A 19,537-nucleotide genomic window follows, 5' to 3' on the forward strand; every position below is an offset into this window, starting at 1 on the left:
TTTTCTATGAATTCTTCATTCTAATGCTGCTATACCACAAGAGCAAATACTTAGGACATGATACATAGACTACTTAGCTCATTGATCTAGTGCTTTATGGTTATACAAATTGCTAAGTGGTAGTATAATGGAGCCCGTTTCTGGAGTCAGAGGAGCTGGTTGAAATCCTTGTTCTTCCATGTATTAACAGTGAGAACTTGGGAAGTTCCTTCTCAAAGCCTCAGTACTTTCATCTGAAAAAAGAGACAGTTGGACTAGGTGATCCCTAAGGGCTGTTCCACTTAGAAATCTGTGATCACTATGATCTGATAGTAAGTCATAGCCAGAACTTGAGCCTAAGCCTCATGACTTGAAGACCAATGTTCTTTTTATTACTATATGTAAAATGGGCTAAATGTTTTACTTAATGGATGGATTATTCAGTTTCCTATATTTATGTCCAGATTCTTTTTGCTTTCCCTCTTTTATTTTGCCATTCCTTCTTTTGTGGGTCCTTAAGCTCCAGTCCACTTTACTCTGGCTATGTTTTTCTTCCCTTTCCCCAATGTCCTCTCTTCCTGCTGCTGTACTTTCTACTACTTTTTTTTTTTTTTTGGCTGTCCTGGCTCTCTTCTACCGGCTTTCACCTCCTACTCTGGCATTCAGAAGCTTCATTAAGTCAGTTCCTCATGACTCTCAGGGGTGATGACATATGAAATAGGAGATTTCCAGGCATTGTGATCCACTCTTTGTTCACTTTTAGATGATAGTTACCTTCCATTCTGATGAAGAAGTGGATGGACAATTACAAGGTCCAGACTCTGCTTATTGAGAATCTATTGAGAATTTGTAATTAGACTCTTGCTGAAATGAAGGAAGAATAGATTAGCATATATAAATTGGTGCTCCATGCTCAGAATTGTCAGAATAATGTAAAAATAATAAGAATAAGTGTAAAAATAATAAGAATAAGTGTAAAAATAATGAAAAATCTGGTTCTGCTTTTTGATGGGCTTATTCTTTCTAACTTTCTGAGACTTGCGTGTATCATATGTGGCCTTAGAACTGCAAGCTATTTAAACACTATCACCTTTCCAAGCTAAGGAACAAATGTATCGTAGCCAGAGTTGGTTCAGTCTAGCACCAATGCTGTGTGATTGGTTAGCTTAATTGATGAGAACTGGCTTTTTAAAGAGAATATCACACAGTGGATTATTTTTTAGTATGCCGCAAATCACTCTAAGCATAGTTGTCTTTAGGGAAGAGCTCTCATCCTCATATACTGAATTTACCAGCTTTTCCCTGAATCAGTGTTTCCTGTGTTGTCACTGAACTTCTTGGTTATAGACTTCCCCTTTATGTAATATAAAGATATTTGTCAAATTATGCCCCTGCCAGAGAGTCCTTAGGCTTTCTCAAAAACAGACAAATTAGAGGCTATAGAGAGTTGTGGATACAGTGCTGAGTTTGGAATCAAAGGATTCCAGTCAGTCAGGCCTGGGTTTGAAATTGCCTTTGACACTTGGCTAGCTGTCACCATTTCCTTCATCTGAAAAGTGGAGATAATAATACCTGTAATACTTTTTTCACATTTCTTGTGAGGTTAAAATAAGATCATGTCTGTAGAGTGCTTTGTAAACCTTAAAGCTCCTCATATAAATATCTGCTATTACTCTTCATTCAGCCTTTATCTCTCTGGAAAAAGAGAAGCGATGAGGAAGGCTACCATTCTTCTAGGTTAATTGCTTTGTGTCATAACATGGTGGTTAACAAATAGAAACAGATCCCCACCACTGAGAGATATTATTTAATTGTGCAGATAAATGACCTAAATCTTATTCCGGTCTTTATGACTTTAGGTAAGTCCTTTAGCTTCTCTGAGTATTGACTTTCCCCTTTCATTCCAAAGTAAACAAGATATCTGGAAAAGGCTTTCATTTCCTAGGTCAACATTTTTAAAAATGCCACTCTGTACATGGAAAAATGTGGGACACCGTGTCTTTGATAGCCAAGAAAGAAATGGGAAAGGACTTCTGTTATCCTTTGACATTTATTGGCTAATGGGAGGAGGGGTTGGATAGCTATACTTTAAAAAGAAAAACTGTGTAGAGAAAATATCAGCAGTAGTAAAGATCAGAAATAGAAGACATTAGTTGCTTGACAGATGAGAATGAAAGTAAATTCCTCTCTACTTTGTACCTCCTTGCCAAAAAAAGAGAAAACAGTTCTCTTTCCTAGCCCTAATCTTTATGATCATACTCCATCATTTGGTTAGCTGCTGTTTCTTTTGTTACTCCATGTAGCACTTTCAAATGTAAGGCATTGGATCTTTTCGTGAAGATGATTCTTGGCCTTGCATTTAGTAGGTTTATTTGGGTTTCAGACTTGGATGATGCTGTTGTGGTAGGTTGGGAGAAATGGGTGTTCAGAGGATTGAACAAACAGGAGTATTGCTTGGCAAGTGAGAGAAGACAACCTTGCACCATCGGGACCCAGCCTTTATCTGCTTCTGTTTACTTTTTCATTTCATGTTTTCTGCCTTTCCCTTCCCCCCCATTCTTTTGCTACTTGCTTTGTTCTCCTGCTCTGTTTCTCTTCACTCTTTAGTACCTCTCATGTACTTGGAGTGATCTTCTATGGACTTAACTAACATACTTCCTCCTGTAGAACTCTTTCAAAGACTTATTTCTCACAGACCTCAGATTCCTCTCAAAATAATGAGTGACTCAGAACTGCTGCCAGTACCCATCTTTTGTCCAACTATGTTCTTATCTTTCCTCTGTACTTGTGTTTTTTGCTGTCACATTTCGGTTACTGAGCTATAGGGCTAGAGTCAGCATCTGGATCAATGCCTTAGGTGTGGACTAAGACATTCTCTCCATAAAGTAAGCACTGAGTAACAATGTGGCAACATTGATCTGGGCTAAATGAGTCCAGACCTTTTTTACAGCCTGTTGGAGTAACATTGTTCTCAGATTAGGAATAACAGCCAAAAGAATATGTCTCTGACTGTGAGCGCGCTGCTCCGTACAGTTTCGATTGGTTTTATTAGTGTTGCCTATTCTGTTCCTTCAGATCACAAAGGATAAATGGAAATAACTTTATAATCATGCTTTGTGTGTTTGTAGTGCTTTTACATATGCTTTCTCACTTGGCCTTCATAACAACTAAGGTAGACAGGGCAGGAATTAACTCTGCCCATCTAATGATGAAACTGAGGTTCAGTGGTTCATAAATAATGAAGAATACGCCCTTGGTGCTTCTCTCACCTCCCCTGTCCTCACTTCTCTCCTGTCTTTAATATCTTGGTACTATAGTCTCACAATTGAAAGATAACTAGTAAGGGACAGAGCTGGAACTAGAACATTAACTTATTCTGGGCTGTGAAAACCTTAGAATAGTGAATAAGAAAGCCCCAAATTAGAAGAGAAGGAAAAGAGCAGCTGTGTGTTCAGCTTGGAGAAAACAAAGGGAATGAACGCAGTAGTTTCTTTTCTTTTTGGGGAGGGGTCTTGTGGACCCTTTTGGCAGTCTGGTAAAGCCTATGAACCTCTTCTCAGAATCATAGTTTTAGTTACTCAAAATAAAGTACTTGGAATTACAAAGGAAACTAATTGTATTGAAATACATTTATTAAAAAGTATTTTAAAAACCCTCAAGTTTCTATACCGCAGGTTAAGAACCCTTTGAGAAGAGCTCTAAACATTCCAAGCTCTAAAGTTCTGTGAACTAGTTTTCTGAAACAGAATATCAGAGCTTGAAGTGACCTTAGGGATCAATTAATTTAACCCTTTCATTTTAAAGATGAGGAAACTGAGGCTCAGACAAGTAAAGTGACTTACCCAACGTTGTGTCTGAGCCAGGACTTGAATCCAAATTTTCTGACTTCTTAAATTAGCTCCATTTGTGCTCCACCAAACTTGGTTTATGAAGTGAGGTCCAGTATTGATGTCTTGAAGCTTTGAATGTTCTTTCTAAGACTCTCCTAGCTCAGAATTTTTTGATGTTTCTGTTCTTTTGTTTTCATTGTTTGAGATGAAGCCGGAAAGGAGGAAATACCCTAACACTGCCTACCATAGAGCCTCACACATAGTAGCCACTCATGCCATTGGTATTCGTGCTTGACTGTCAGAGAAGGAACCAGTCCTTGATTAATCTTTGTTTTACTATTCCAAAATAACAAACATCTAAATGTCTTCTGAAGGGGTGGCTCCCCTGAATTGGGACCCTCTAAGTATGATACTTTACTTTTGACATCCTCTACATTGAGGTGCCAGCTGTGTTGTTGCCCATAGGCAATGCAGGTCCAGTTCTCTGTATTTACCTCTCTGAGTCTGGGATGCTTCTGGCTTGAGAAGCAAAACTCTCAGCAAAGTTTAGTGGCTCCATTGACTATTCAATACCTTCTTTAATTGCTTAAGTTCTGGTCTGTTCTCGTGGATGTTAGATCATGTTGGCCCTCACAGCTTAGCCAGGGGGCTTGTAATCCTTTAAAGATCCTTTAAAGAAGCAGGAGTTCCCCAGCCAAAGGGTTAAGGGGATGATTGGGTGGGATTGCCAGAATCGTCATGATGATGCGCCACTTGGAATAGTGGAGAAAGATGTGGCACACAGTAAATATTTCAGTTGAAGCTGTTAATTGAATGAATGCTCACCGTGTGCTATTGATGTAGTTGAGATTCTGGATTGCCAACTAGCCATGTTGTCTTTGCAGTGAATTAGAAATCCTGCACCACGACAAGCAGTATGAGCCCTTCTACTCCTCCTTTGTCGCACTTTCCACACACTATATCACAACGGTCTGCAGCCTCAGTAAGTATCCAGCTGCTGTCCCTCCCAGTTCTTGGCTTGTGAATAGAGGGATTGTTGTTTCTCCCATTAGGTTTGACTGCATGAATTGGTTAATGAAGTGTCTTTGCTTCCGCACTCCCAAGCCATGTTCCCAGGAGTTGAGACAACAGCAAACTATGATGTGCACCACTGTCTACAGTGAAATGAACAAGTTCATTTTAACCCAGGCTGCCCAAGCAGAAGCAGAAAATGCCCTGAGGCTTGAGCAACAGGTCCTCAGTTCATTAAGTTTCTCTCTCTAGCCAAAGCCCTTTATGTTAGGTTTCATACATCGTCTGGGAAGGAGTGCATTTCTCAGTAACCCATAGCTTTGGGGCTAACAGCCAGTATACCAAAGCAGTATCCCATCCTGTGGTTGTGGTTTGAAAGTGAATTTGACTTCTTTATGGGCCCTGCAACATGAAATGACTTCTTCCAGCCTCCATTTTCTTATCTTTTTGCCCAATTGATTATAAAATTTGTATTTTATGTTTGTTCTATTTCAGTAATTTATCCTTCTGATCTCTTTATGTTATGTTGCTACCTAAAAAAGCACCAGAATGAATTAAATGAGTACCTGAATTCTTTATTGACTTGTTTAGTTAGCAGGTTATTCAGGTAGACAGTGAGAAACTTCATAAACCCTCAGCATCCTTCCAGGTAAGAGGCTGGAATTGTTGGTAGTAAGCATCATGTCCTGATGGCATCTGTTCCTTTGTCTTTATGGATGAAAACTGAAAAAAAACAAGAGCCCCTGGGAAAAATAGATATGTAGGAAAAGGAGTACCTTCTTTCATACTGAACAAATAGGAGAGAACCTCTGTCTCAGCAAATGTAGTTATCAGTGTTAAATGATGGGGGGTCAAAGTCAGCATTGGTTATAGGTGTAGCTTGGTTGATGTGAGGTAGAGGTTCAACAAAAACTTGTTATTGATTGCTTAATTTGTTGGTAAAGGAGGGCCATAATTCCCTGTACATAAATAGTTGGTTGCTTTTTCAGTTCCCCGAAATCAGCTTCAGTCAGTGGCAGCTGCCTGCAAAGTCCTGATTGAATTCTCTCTCCTGCGCCTAGAGAATCCAGATGAGGCCTGTGCTGTATCCCAGGTGAGAGCTGTGGCATGGTGTGCCATCTCTCTGAAGGTTTTCTTGTTTTTATTTGGCAAGAGATTGCTGAGTAGAGTCAGAGAAGTGGGAAAAGGAAAGGCTAGTGGAGAGGCTTTGTATTATTGTTCAGTCTGTACTAATTAATATGAGCCTGATTTTGGTCCTGTAGGCCTTTGCCAGTGAGAATGCTTTGTGCTGTACCTACCTAAAGTCACGTTTTTAATTTGATTGCTCTCCAGAAACACTTGATTCTCCTTATCAAAGGTCTGTGCACTGGCTGTAGCCGGCTAGACCGAACTGAAATCATTACTTTCACTGCAATGATGAAATCTGCCAAGCTCCCACAGACAGTGAAGACTCTCTCAGATGGTAAGTGTTTGCCCTATATATATATACCTCACTCCTTTGGTCCCTGGCATTTCTGGATTTTTCACTGCTTTGCCTCTATCATTTTTGTCCCATTTCCTCTCTTTGAACTAATGCAGTGGAAGATCAGAAGGAGCTGGCTTCACCAGTCAGCCCAGAGCTTCGGCAGAAGGAAGTACAAATGAACTTTCTGAACCAGTTGACCTCAGTCTTCAATCCTAGAGCGGTAGCAGCACCATCCCTCCCGCCCGTGATTCAGGTGAGATTCTTTAGCCTTGTCCCCATCACCTGTTAACCTAGTAAGTAAAAGGCAATAGGTAACAAATTTTGGTACATTCTATGTTTATTACTGCTTGTACTGGATAAATAACCTCTGTGTGTTCCAACCCACAGAGTTGGAATAGCATTTCTGGAGTTAGCCTAGGAGGAGTGAAGTATTAGAAGTGGGGGAACTTCTGGACTAGATGACTCCTGAGGTCTAAACTTTCATCTCTAAATCTGTTATCCTATTATTTTTTCCTGGCTTTTGGGCTGTGGTTTGGTTCCCACCTTCTAGGATAGTAAGCAATGAAGAAGCTGGGGCAGTTAGCTGCTATAAGAAGTCTCAGTCACTTTGCACTTTCATTTAGGTGGAAGGAGAAAATGAAGATCAGTCCTCAACAGATCAAGCCTCTGCCATCAAAACCAAGAATGTGTTTATAGCCCAGAATGTGGCTAGTCTACAGGAGCTCGGTAAGATGAAACAGCTAGTTTCATATCTTAGAACACAAAAAGGCCACTCCAGGCTGTGGTCCAGTAATTGTCTAGAAGCCAAACCTTATCTCTGTGTCTCTATAAAAAGCGATGAGATCAGAGAGTCTTGTTTGTAGCTCTGTCTTGTCATTGCTGCAGGTGGCTCAGAGAAGCTGCTCCGTGTGTGTCTGAACCTGCCATATTTCCTACGCTACATTAATCGGTTCCAAGATGCTGTGTTGGCTAATTCCTTCTTCATTATGCCTGCAACAGTGGCAGATGCCACCGCTGTCCGTAATGGGTAAGAGGTTGCAAAGGTTATGTCCAAAAAGAGAGCTATAATTGACCTTCATTGTCAGTTACTGTGACCTCAGGGTTGCAGAAGGGAAACTATTGCAAGGGCTAGCTAGGCTCACCCTGTCTTCTCTCTCCTTATAGTTTTCATTCATTAGTCATTGATGTAACCATGGCATTGGATACCCTTTCTCTCCCTGTTTTGGAACCCCTTAACCCTGCTCGATTACAAGATGTGACGGTGCTCAGCCTCAGCTGTCTATATGCAGGTGAGTAGTTGTTGGACTTGGCCCTAAGTTTCTTCTTAGTCCTGAGATCTTGTTGATTTTTGATTGTTGCCTGATTTTTTTTCCCACAAATGCTATCTGATATCTTCCGTCCAGGCAGTTTCCCGTAACTCAATCTCTGTTTTGCCACAGGGAACCAGTGGTGCTTGACAAAATGCCTTATGTACAATGGTGCATGTTATTGTAAATGTTCTCTGTTACATCCATGACATGTTCCCCTTGCCCTCACCCTGATGCCTCAAAGTATATGGGGCCTGAGTGTAAGCTTATGGTTACCTTTTATTTAGGAAAAATACTTTATAGTCTTTCTAACCTTATTTCATACGATCCTATCACATAATTTATATACTGGGAAAATTGGACTGCTCACCATCCTGTTCTTATCCGGAATTTTTTCATAGTTTTATCTTCACTAACCCTAGCTATTTTTGTGTGTGTGTGTCCCTCCCCAAACCGGAAGAAACACATAAACATATGAAAAACAAACATAAAACAAAATTTTCACCTGTTGAAATATTTTCCTCTGCAACTTCCAACTCAGATTCTGCCTCTTCCATGAGGCCTTTTCATGTTCCCTTCCTGCATATCTGTCCCAAAGCAGGAAGCAATCTTTCCTTTTTTTGACTTTTCCTAGCACTTTGTTTGGACTGTTCTACTTGTTACATTTTGCTGTATGTTTTGTCCCTTGTTTCCCTCATTAGATTATAAGCTTATCTCATCTTCATATTCTCCCTGCCTAATCCTGAGCCTTGCAGTTTATTTGTTTAATAGAATTATTCGGTTTTTGGTTTTAAGGTCATTGAAGTGGGTTTGGTGTGTCTTGGGAATTAGGTTCTGAAAGTAGTTGATTGGAGAGACGTCCTTGGAAACTTGGCTTTGGGTTATCCAGGAATTGTTAAAATTGACTCATTACTATTAGTTCAGTCATTGAACAAATATTTATTGAGCCAGGTACTATGTTCTTGTTTGCTGAGTGCTAGTTGCTGTGAGAAGAAATACAAAGACGAATCAGTAACTGTCCCTATCCTCAAAGGAGCTTATTCTTTAATAGGGGAATGTTAAGTAAGTATGCAGATAAGAATAGGCAGAAGGTGAGAATTTCAAAATGGACCGAGGGGATTGAAGGGGAAGGGGAAATCAAAGGAAAAGGCTTCAGGGAAGGGGTGACATTTGATCTTGACTCAGTGTCAGGGCAGTGGAAAAATCCTAGTTATGTTATGAAATCCACGTATCCATTTGACTTCAGTATCTGAGAGGAGTGGCACATAAACCTAGAGTAAGTAGGGGTCAGATCACTGAGGATTTTGGACTTAGACTTTATTCTCTAGGCCATTTCTTAGGGAAGCCATTAAATGGTTTTGAAGGAATGGAATGACATGATCTGAATTGTATTTTAGGATTATTAGTCTATCAGTGTTACGTCTAGGACGGGTGGGGAACCTGGGTCCTCGAGGCCACATGTGGGTGCAGCCTTTTCACTGAGTCCAAATTTTACAGAACAAATCCTTTTATTAAGGGGATTTGTTCTGTGAAGTTTGGATTCAGTCAAAGGGCCACACGTGAGGACCTAGAGGGCCACATGTGACCTTGACTGTAGGTTCCGCATCCATGGTCAGAGGTAGAGAGATCATTGCAGTTGTCTGCAGGAGAGAGAATGAGAGCCAGAGCTTGAATATTGCAAGGGTAGAAAGAACAAGAAGGAGGAGTCAAAGTGATCTCTCTCAGATTTGTATTTTTAACTGTTGTTGAATTTTCTTGAGGTACATCCAGTTGGTCAGAGACTTTTGTGGTTACCATGTTGAAGGTTTCAAAATTGGGACTGTGGTTTGTCCCCGAAACTTGAACAATTTAGATTCGGTTTTGGTGAGTGGGTTTCAGTATTGTTGTTATCCTGCTCACAATTTGAGAGCCTTTTTAAACCTTCAGCATTTGTTGTGGTAGTCATTATTTGTTGTGGGGCTTGGGTCTGTCCTTGTGTTTTCCATTCTGTTTCTTGAACCCCAGTAATGTAGTACAGGTAGATGCCTGTGGGCCCTTAGCAGGGAGTCATGGAATCTCTGCTTCTCTTGTTGTAGGTGTGAGTGTGGCCACCTGTATGGCCATTCTTCATGTGGGCAGCACCCAGCAGGTGCGGACAGGCTCCACAAGCTCCAAAGAAGAAGATTATGAAAACGATGCTGCTACCATTGTCCAGAAATGTGTAAGCCAAGGGTACTTGGACCCTGAAGAGGGTCGGGAGGAGACAGAGGTTTGGTTGGTGAAGTTGGCCTTCGGAGTTGTACTGAGAAAAGTGTACCTCTTTAGTGGACAGTGCCCTTGTGTGGCTAGACTGTTTCTAGTGAGCTTTACCTTCTTTCTTTAATTATGCAGTTACAAACACAGCTTAGCCATGGCAGTAGACTCTGGTAAAAATTGTCTTTCTGTAATTGAGATATCACCTTAGAAGAGACAAGTAATCTTTATAGATGGGGTGTGGGCAGGATTAGTCATTTTATTACAGAATGGTCTATGCTGACTTACATTTCATGTATGTGTTTTCCAACAGCTTGAAATCTATGAGATGATTGGGCAGGCCATCAGCAGCTCCCGGAGAGCTGGCGGTGAGGTAGGAAGCCCATCTCTGAGCTCAACTTATCCCTTGCCATGCGTCAGCTCTGCTCTTCCTCAGATTCTCATTTGTGCTTTGCCTTTCACTCCAGCACTACCAGAACTTCCAGCTGCTGGGTGCATGGTGTTTGCTGAACAGTCTCTTCCTCATCTTGAATCTCAGCCCCACTGCCTTAGCTGATAAGGGAAAAGAGAAAGATCCTCTGGCCGCTCTCAGAGTGCGAGACATCATTGCTCGTGCAAAGGAGGGTGTGGGTTCTCCCAAACTGGGACCTGGGAAAGGGTATGTAACTCCTGGCTTTTGGTTTGTTTTCCCCCTTTCCTTTTCTATCGATAAAGGACACCAATGAGGAGCTTAGTACATTTGCAAAACTTGTCTGGAGAAGATCATATTTGGGTAGGGGGAGCAGGAGATAATCATTATTCTTCAACTGTTTTGAGGGCTGTCATATGAAAGTAGTGATGAGACTTGGTCCCAGGGGAGAGGAACAGGAGCTGGGGAGGGGGATGTTGCTAAGAGGGAAATTTTGGCTCAATGTAAGGAAAGATTCCCTACCAACAATATCCCTCCGAAAGTGGAATATGCTGTTGTTGGGGAGAGAGAATGATTTCTTCATCCTTGGAGGCTTTTAAGCAAATTGTGGGCTCGTTCTCAGAGATGTAGAGAGAACAGGTTGGATCATGTGAACTCCTAGGTCTTTTCAGCCTTGGAGAGTCTTTGACTTTTCTTTTTCATTTCTCCCTCCCTCTTTAGTTTGAACTTATTGTATAGAATGATGACCAAATATTCCTTGCTTGAGGGAAGTTTTTTCCTTTATAAGCCTAATCCAGTAAGATGACACCACTTCCTACAGTAAAATTGATTATGACAACATTTTTCAACATTTTAGTGAAATCTGGACAGTAAGCAGTACTGATGGCAAGGGAAGAAGTTAAATTTTGAGATTCGGCTTCCATGTTGTTAAAGGCCTACTCCCCTCTCCCCCACTTTCTCTCTTTCTCTTTCAAAAATTGCATTACTAGCATTTATTTTTACAATACCTTTTCTGAATGAATCTGTACCCAACAAACAATCTATTTGTAAAGAATTTTTTAAAAACTGAACTCAGTTTTGCAGAACTGACCAACACAAACAGTCACATCTGACAGTAATTAAGTATTCTATACCCATAATCCTCTACCTCTGCATAAAAGGGAGGTGTATTTTCTCATCTCTTTCCCTGAACCAAACTTGGCCATAATATTTATGTAACATTCAGTTTAGTTTCTTGTTCTTTGCACTTACATTATTGTGGTCATTGTGTGTGTTGTTTTTCTGGTTCTGCTCACTTTGTTCTAGATAAGTTCATGTAAATAAATCTGCCTGCACTTTTCTGAATTCTTGATATTCGTCATTTCTTATGGTATTGTAATATTGCATTATTTATGTATCATAATGTTTAGGCTTTCTCCAATCAGTGGGCATATGCTTTGTTTCAAATTCTTTGCTATCACATAAAATACTGGTAAGAATGTTTTGGTGAATATGAGAACTTTCTGTCTTTGATCTCCTTGGAGTATATCCTGGGCCAGGGGTGGGGAACCTATGACCTTGAGGCCGCAGTTCTCTACGCCTGTCCTAGGCCTTTTTTCCTTGCCTACACCTTTCCAAAACTAAGTAGATTGTGGAATTAAAGGGCTGATTGAGGTCTTATTAATAGGTATTGAGAAGAGTAAGGGCAAAGTGCTTAGGGATTTGTTTTAAAAGGAAGGAACAGTTTCAACACAAAGTGGGTAGTTTCTCATTTGAACAGTAGAATTTACTAGTTTTCCCTCTTGATTTTGAGATTAGTAACTTTATGAAGTGAGTTTTTGTGTTAAATGATTTATTGTGAATTTAATTTCAGTAAGTATACAACAAAGAAAAGGGCTCAAATTTTTAAATATAATTTTTAGTTAAGTAGTAATGTCACTTTAATCACTTTTAAATTAATTTGATAATGCATGTAAAATTAATTAATATTTAAATAAATACAGTTTATATATAAATAGCTATATGCTACGTTTAAAAAATAAACTTATTGATACCATCCAGTTTTAACACAATGGATATTTTCCAGCCAACACCAAAGCAAATACCCTCACCAAGTACATTCCCCAACAAAACAGCAAAACAGCTTATCAGTTATTAATAGAAAGGAGTGTGTACTTTGGTAGTTTGACATTAAAATTAACCCTTGTGTGTAATCAGAATTATGTTTCCTCTCTCCATAATGACTCTATTTACATTGCTGTAGACATTGTACATGTTGTGTTTTGATACTTCTTTCTTCACATCATTTCATAGGATTCTTCAGTATTTCCCCCAATTGCCCATATTTGTCATTCCTCACAGTGAAGTAATGCTTTATTATTATAGTAGTTAACCAGAATTTTTTCCAGCTAATTTCCAGTTATTGGGTGCCTATTGTGTTTTGATCTTTTGGGTATAAATAATGCTTTTATACACATGGAGTCTTTCTTGCTGACAGTAACCTCTTCAGAATTACAGAATTACAAAATTTGAGAGTTCCGAAGAGACCTCAGGGACTCTGTAGTCCAATCCCTGCACAAAATGAATCCTTAACCAGTTTGGTCAGCAAGCATTTATTAAGTGCTTGTGATGTGCCTGGCATTGTCAAAGTGCTGGGGATACAGAGAAAGAAAAGTTTGAGATGCCCAACAGGAGAGATGTATAGGCTAGATACATAGATCATCATCTTCATAGAGATGATTCTGTGGTCCCAGTAGAGGAGATCTCTGGATCAAAACATAGAAACATATTCCAAATTCTTTTCTAGAGCAATGGAACCAATTTTCGGTTTTACTAGTAACAAATTAATTGTCCCCATCTTCTCATAGCCCAGGCAATAATGAATTTTCACATCTTTTATATTTTTCCTATCTTGATGGGTATAAGATGTTATCAGGATTTTAATTTTCATTTCTCTGATTATTAGTCATGTTGAACATTTTTCAAGTAGTTATGAATAGTTTGTATTCTTTAGAAAGCTGTTTTTAGTTGTCCTTTTATCATATGTCTGTAGAGGAATGGTTCTTGTAAATATATTTGAAAAAAGAATATATACTTCAGCAAATCACTAGCAGTAAAAACTTACTATTGTATTTTTTTCTGATCTCTTTTTCATGTGTATATAAGGATTCTTTTTTTATGCAGTTGTAAAAGTATGTTTTTTTCTGCTTTCTTTGTTATTTTATGTTTTCCCACATTTTCTTATATTCCTAATATTTGACATTTTTAATGGTCTAGTGATAGCATCCCTTCAGTCTTTATCTTTAATAACATCCTCTTAAAGATTTCACAGTTTGCTAAGCTATCTCTTAAACTTTAGACATATAAAAATTGCTTCTAGTTTTTCATTATGCAGATGTTTTTTATAGATTTTTTTTCTTTTTAACTTAACAGAAGAGTCTTGAGGAGGGGAGTTGTGTTCTTGAGTCAAAGCGTATGTGACCTTTATTTTGATTTTACTTGTATTAACAGATTGTTCTCTAGTTTACAATATTATAAACATTTAATTTTGTCATCTTTAAATGCTTTTGCCAATTTTATAGTTGCAGAGTGGTACCTCAAAGTTATTGTCATTTGTATTTCAGTATTTGTGATCTTTTAAAATTCAGTTCTATTTTACCTTCTGTGTCAAATTTTCTCCCTCTTTTCTCCCTTCTCCACTCATTGAGAAGGCAAGAAATACAAAATTTGTTACAATTATGTATAGTTATGCAAAACATTCCCACATTAGTCCAAAAAAAGGAAGATAAGAAAATCTGCTTCAGTCTGCACTCTCTATCCATCAGTTATCTAATTGGAGCTGGATATTGTGTTTCGTCATGAGTCCTTTTGATTTCTGGTTAGTCATTGTGTTGATCAGAATTACAAAGTCTTTCAAAATTGATTATCTTTACAATATTGCTGTTACTGTGTGGATTATTTTCTTGTTTCCATTTACTTCAGTCTGCATCAGTTCATCCAAGTCTTCCCAGGTTTCTCTGAAACCATCCTCTTTATCATTTCTTATAGCACAAAATAGCATTCCATGTCCTTCATGTTCCCTAATTTGTTCAGCCATTTCCCCAATTGATAGGCATCCCCTCACTTTCCGTTTCTTTGCCACCACAAAAAGAGGTGCTGTAAGTATTTTTGTACATATAAGTCCTTTTCTTCTTTTTCAAAAAAATTCTCTTTATATAAATATATTTCATGTGGTCATATATAGCTTCAGTGTCTTCTTATAAACTGTTTATATCCTTTGACCATTTATATTGAGTACTATTACTCTTAAAAATTTGTACCAATTCCTTGTAGATTCTCTATGTTAGATTCATACCAGATATATTTACTAAAAAGTTTTTTCTACCGATTTGTTACTTTTTAATTCTGGTTAATGGTTTTTTGCTTATGTAATTAAAAACTGAAGTCTTCTCTAATAATTTTTCTAATTTATTTGATAGGTAAATATTTCTTCTCCACAGATAAGATAAATATTTAATTCTATTTTCTTCCAAATGTTTTTATGATTTAAAAAAAAATATTTATATCCTTGATCCAGTAGAAATTTATTGTAGTATATAATGTGATGTATGGATCTAAATTAATTTTTCTTCCTGTTAGCCTTCCTGCTAGACTTGAAGGATTTTATAGTAAAGTTTTATCCTTATTTCTTCCAATATTAAATGAATCTCTAAATAGATTTTAATTGTGTGACATTTAAATTCTCATTAAGTTTAGCATCTCATTAACCTCCAGGATCAGAAATAAAGTCCTCTAATATCTAAAGCCCTTCATAACCTTTCCTGTTTTCTTGCTCCTTAATCCCTCCTCTCCCCCCATGGCTGCCTTGAACCAGTGACAGTGTCCTCCTTGCTGTTCTTCCTACAAGACACTCCATCTCCTTATTCTGTGTGTTTTCATTTGCCATCCCTCATGCCTGGAATCTTCTTTCCATCTCCTCCTGGTTTCCTTCAAGGCTCACCTTCTACAAGAAGCCTTTCCTGATCCCCATTAATTCCATCACCTGTTGATTATTTCAAATTTATCATGTATGTTGCTCATTTGTATATAATCATTTGCATGTTGTCTCCTCCATTAGACTATGAGCTCTTGTCTTTCTTTGTAAGCCCATTGCTTAGCACAGTGCCTTTCACATAGTAGGCGCAAATGCTTGTTCACTTATCAACCACTATATAAACACTATAATATTGATTAGTAGGTATAATAAAATTCAGCTTAATACATTACACCAGACCTCAGAAGGTATCATCTCTTAAATTTGCTGATTTTAAAATGTCATAATTTTGCTACTCAATAATTCTTAATTATTGCTGGCTTAAAAGCATTTAAGTATTTAAGAAGTGAAGGATTTTTAGATCTTGGAGAAGTTTCCTTTTTCTGGCAGCTGCTAACTGTTAATCATTCTTCTGTGTGTGTGTGTGTGTGTGTGTGTGTGTGTGTGTGTGTGGCAATTGGGGTTAAGTGACTTTCCCAGGGCCACATAGCTAGTAAGTATCAAGTCTCTGGTCTGAGACTGGATTTGAACTCAAGTCCTCCTGACCCCAGGGCTGGTGCTCTATCCACTGCACTGCTTAGCTGCCCCTGTTAATCATTCTTAAGCTCTTATGGTGGTTTTCCGCTCCACAGGCATCAAGGATTTGGAGTTCTCTCTGTAGTGTTGGCAAACCATTCAATCAAACTATTAACATCTCTTTTTCAAGACCTGCAAGTAGAGGCTCTCTATAAGGTGAGGAGGTGGTGGATCTGAGGAGGGAAAGGCTAATGATGTGCTAGGTATGCTTTTTTATCTGTCTCGGTTCATGCAGTGATCTATGTTGCTGATTGTCATTTGATGTTATCACCTCTAGGGTTGGGAGGCAGATGGTCCCCCTGCAACCCTGAGCATCATGGCCCAGAGTACGTCAATACAGAGAATTCAGCGATTGATTGACTCTGTCCCACTCACAAATCTGCTGCTGACCTTGCTCTCTACCTCGTACAGAAAGGTGGGCAAGCAATCCTCACAGATCACTATTGGGATTTTTGCGTATTTTAAAATATAATAGCTTTTTGACTTTCAAAGCTGGTTTTGACCAAGATGATAACTTGTGATAGTGAAGTAAGAAGACTTATCCAATGTAGTGACTCTTAAGAAAGACTAATAGCTTTAGGCCTTTCTGGTGAGCAAACAGGATCTAGTAGGTTTAGCTTGTTAAAAATCCATTTTTATCCACCACTGATAAATGTCCCTTTATGGTGTCCATGGCTACTAAACCATGTGTGAGAATGGTGGCACACTGAGCAGAATATAGGGAACATTCATTGTAAAGACCTTCTCTTTGTTTGCTGGAGCGTGGGTTGGGAATCCTTACATAGACACGAATGATGTCTCTCCCTTTAAGATAGCTGTGAGAAGAATTTAATGTAAGCGTTTGTAAGTAAAATACAAGAGGATTAAAAGGAAAACTCAAAATTCTTTTGGAGCCACTGGCCAGGTAAGCAGGGATTTCTTAGCTATTGCACTGTCCTGTTGCCTGTGGCCTCATTTTCCTTTCTGTTCCTCTAGGCATGTGTCTTGCAGCGTCAGAGGAAGGGTTCCATGAGCAGTGATGCCAGTGCCTCTACCGACTCCAACACCTACTACGAGGATGATTTCAGCAGCACAGAGGAGGACAGTAGCCAAGGTAGAGGCCCTAGCCTTCCTGTCTCTTACAGAGGAGAGGAGCTGACTCCAATAAGACTTTCCCCAGCAGGTTCCATTTGTTTCCTATTTGTGTCATTTTGTTCTCTCTTATCCAGCATAGATACATAGATGTATTCCCCCAACAGAACATTTTAATTGAAGAGGAATTTGAAGAGTGAGTGATTAGAGCCACTTTCAGCCAAACTTAGGGTGAACTTATTCCTCTCTGTCTGCCTCAGAATTAAAAATAAAATGTTATTTCCCCCCCATTTCTTTATGCTGACCCATGTCACGACCTCTAATCTCAGGCTTCTTTAAAGAGCCCAAAGGCAGTGTGTATACTCCCTGGTTTGGCTTTTCTAGCCAGGGTTACCAGAGTGGCAGAACCTACCTCGCAGAGGCCCAAGCTGGAGTCTCTCTCTCATAGTGAGTAAAACTCTTCCTGAGTCTGGAGGGAGGTGAGGAAGAGGTCTATTGGATTCTTCTTAATTATAATTTATCAGGTGTGCTGGGTACTATTCCCAGTACAGAGAGGGTTCTAATTCTTACCATCTTGGGGTTTATGATCACTCATATCAGGCGTAAGGTGTTTGGCCTGGTGCATAAATCTGAAGGGCAAGCATTGTTTCCTTTCTCATCTTGGAGGTAGTGAGCCATCCCCTCCACCCCACCCTACCCCAATCACTTGAGCTTCCCAAGCAGAGGCTGAAAGCCAACTTTTTGGGATGTTGATTGTTGTAGAGGGGAGTCGTGCTTCAGCCATGACCCGCTGTCCCTTTGAATTTGAAGAGTCAAGAGATTCTCTCTGGGGGCCCTCTTGATTTAGCTGCTTGTATAAAGCACCCTAACAACTAGCAGGGGTCCTTGGATAGAGTCAGTGCTTAGTAAGTTCTTGTTGAACCAAATTGAACGTCTTCCTGTTTTTGTGCAGATGATGACAGCGAGCCCATCCTTGGGCAGTGGTTTGAGGAAACCATCTCTCCGAGCAAGGAGAAAGTGGCACCTCCTCCCCCTCCTCCTCCCCCGCCACTGGAGAGCTCACCTCGGGTCAAGAGCCCAAACAAACCAGCTGCTGGTGAGAAAGGCAACATCCTGGCCAGTCGCAAGGACCCTGAGCTGGTATGAATGGGCTTCAAGAGGGCTTGGAAAGTTCACGTGGCCTCAAGATCGCTTTTGGGTCAGACACTGGAAAAGGCGATAGGGACTGATTTTAGGAGAGGATTGTGAATAGATTACTGTAGATTGATTAGTTTGTGTCGATAGTAGAGAAGTAAAGTAAGTATCTGGGACAAAATAGGCATGGTGGCTTCATAATTAAATTACAGCTTTCTTCTGGAGAAGATAAAATACTCTGTCATAGGAAGGAAGGAATAGTCAGTAAGTATTTATTAAGAGCCTACTGTGTGCCAGGCCCTTTGCTAAGTGTTGGGCAGACAGGGCAAGGCAAAAGACAGTTCCTGCCCTTGAGGAGCTCATGGTCTAATGGGAGAGAGATAACATGCAAACACCTGTGTACAAACAATAGGATAAACAGGAAATAATAACTAGAGAGAAGGTACTGGAAGTAAGAGGGATTGGGAAAGGCTTTGTATAGAAGGTGGGACTTTAGTTGGAACTTGAAAGAAGCCAGGAGGCAGAGATGAGGAGGGGGAGCATTTTAGGTTTGGGGGACAATCAGGAGTGAGGAGGAGAGTCTTGTCCCAGGAATAGCCAGGAAACCGATGTCTATGTGTAGGAGTTGGGGAGGGTATAAGATCTAAGAGGACTGGAATGGTGGGAGGGACCAGATTATGAAGGGCTTTCAGTGCCAAACAGAGGAACTGGGATTTAATACTGGAGGTGATAGGGAGCCACGAGAGTTTATTAAGAAGGAGGTGAAACGTTTGGACTTGTACTTTGGGAAAAATCCCAATGGCGGCTGAATGGAGGATGAACAGGAGTGAAAAGCTGTGTTGGTGTAGATGGTCATCTGGCGTCCTTGTATCTTTATCTTTAAAGACTTTGGAACAGAACTGAGATTGTAATTCGTTAGTTGGGTAACTTGGGCAAGTCACTTTAGCTTTGCTGGGCATCAGGGTTCTCATTTGTAAATGAGGGGCTTGGGTAGGTGATCTCTAAGGTTCCTTCTAGCTCTGATCTGGGGTCCCATGATCCCGCCATGGTCATCCCTGGTAGAGTTAATTGTAAGAGATCTTCACAGCCACGAACCGGACCTTAATGTTTGCAAATATAATGAGACCCTTCCCTGGTGTGTTTAACCATAGTATGCAATCACTTGTGTTGTTGTATGTGGTTTGCCCTGTGTGAGGCTTCCTGTGTGCTTCAGTACCAGAGAGCCCGAGAGGAGCTCGTTTTCTGTCCTTTCAGTTTTTAGGTTTGGCTTCCAACATCTTGAACTTCCTCACCTCCTCCATGTTAAACTCTCGAAACAACTTTATCCGCAATTACCTGAGTGTATCTCTGTCTGAGCAGCACATGGCTACCTTAGCCAGCATCATCAAGGAGGTGGACAAGGATGGGCTCAAGGGTGAGTAGAAAGAACCCTTTCCCAAGAGTTTAGATGCCTGATGTTGCTGGTGGCCTGGGAGGTTGTCAGGGGCAGTTGGTAGAAAATACTGGATATTT

The 19,537-nt window shown here is 39.9% G+C and overlaps 1 protein-coding gene across 5 annotated transcripts in view; it reads left to right on the plus strand.

Moving 5' to 3' along the window:
- The window catches only part of LOC114028479 (E3 ubiquitin-protein ligase UBR4), a 147,511-nt gene that overhangs the window by 3,530 nt on the left and 124,444 nt on the right, over window positions 1–19,537 (plus strand). For all 5 annotated transcript variants that reach the window (XM_027842727.1, XM_027842724.1, XM_027842725.1 and 2 more), the window contains exons 2-17: window positions 4,694–4,791; window positions 5,810–5,913; window positions 6,153–6,282; window positions 6,399–6,538; window positions 6,909–7,011; window positions 7,171–7,312; window positions 7,450–7,574; window positions 9,668–9,792; window positions 10,138–10,197; window positions 10,292–10,482; window positions 15,877–15,976; window positions 16,098–16,235; window positions 16,796–16,913; window positions 17,276–17,338; window positions 17,844–18,031; window positions 19,280–19,439. In XM_027842727.1, the coding sequence (XP_027698528.1) occupies window positions 4,694–4,791; window positions 5,810–5,913; window positions 6,153–6,282; window positions 6,399–6,538; window positions 6,909–7,011; window positions 7,171–7,312; window positions 7,450–7,574; window positions 9,668–9,792; window positions 10,138–10,197; window positions 10,292–10,482; window positions 15,877–15,976; window positions 16,098–16,235; window positions 16,796–16,913; window positions 17,276–17,338; window positions 17,844–18,031; window positions 19,280–19,439 (1,985 nt within the window). The remainder of the gene's footprint in view (window positions 1–4,693; window positions 4,792–5,809; window positions 5,914–6,152; window positions 6,283–6,398; window positions 6,539–6,908; window positions 7,012–7,170; window positions 7,313–7,449; window positions 7,575–9,667; window positions 9,793–10,137; window positions 10,198–10,291; window positions 10,483–15,876; window positions 15,977–16,097; window positions 16,236–16,795; window positions 16,914–17,275; window positions 17,339–17,843; window positions 18,032–19,279; window positions 19,440–19,537) is intronic.

This window comes from Vombatus ursinus, unplaced genomic scaffold (assembly GCF_900497805.2).
Source record: "Vombatus ursinus unplaced genomic scaffold, bare-nosed wombat genome assembly UNPS02014884.1, whole genome shotgun sequence".
Classification (NCBI taxonomy): Eukaryota; Metazoa; Chordata; class Mammalia; order Diprotodontia; family Vombatidae; genus Vombatus; species Vombatus ursinus.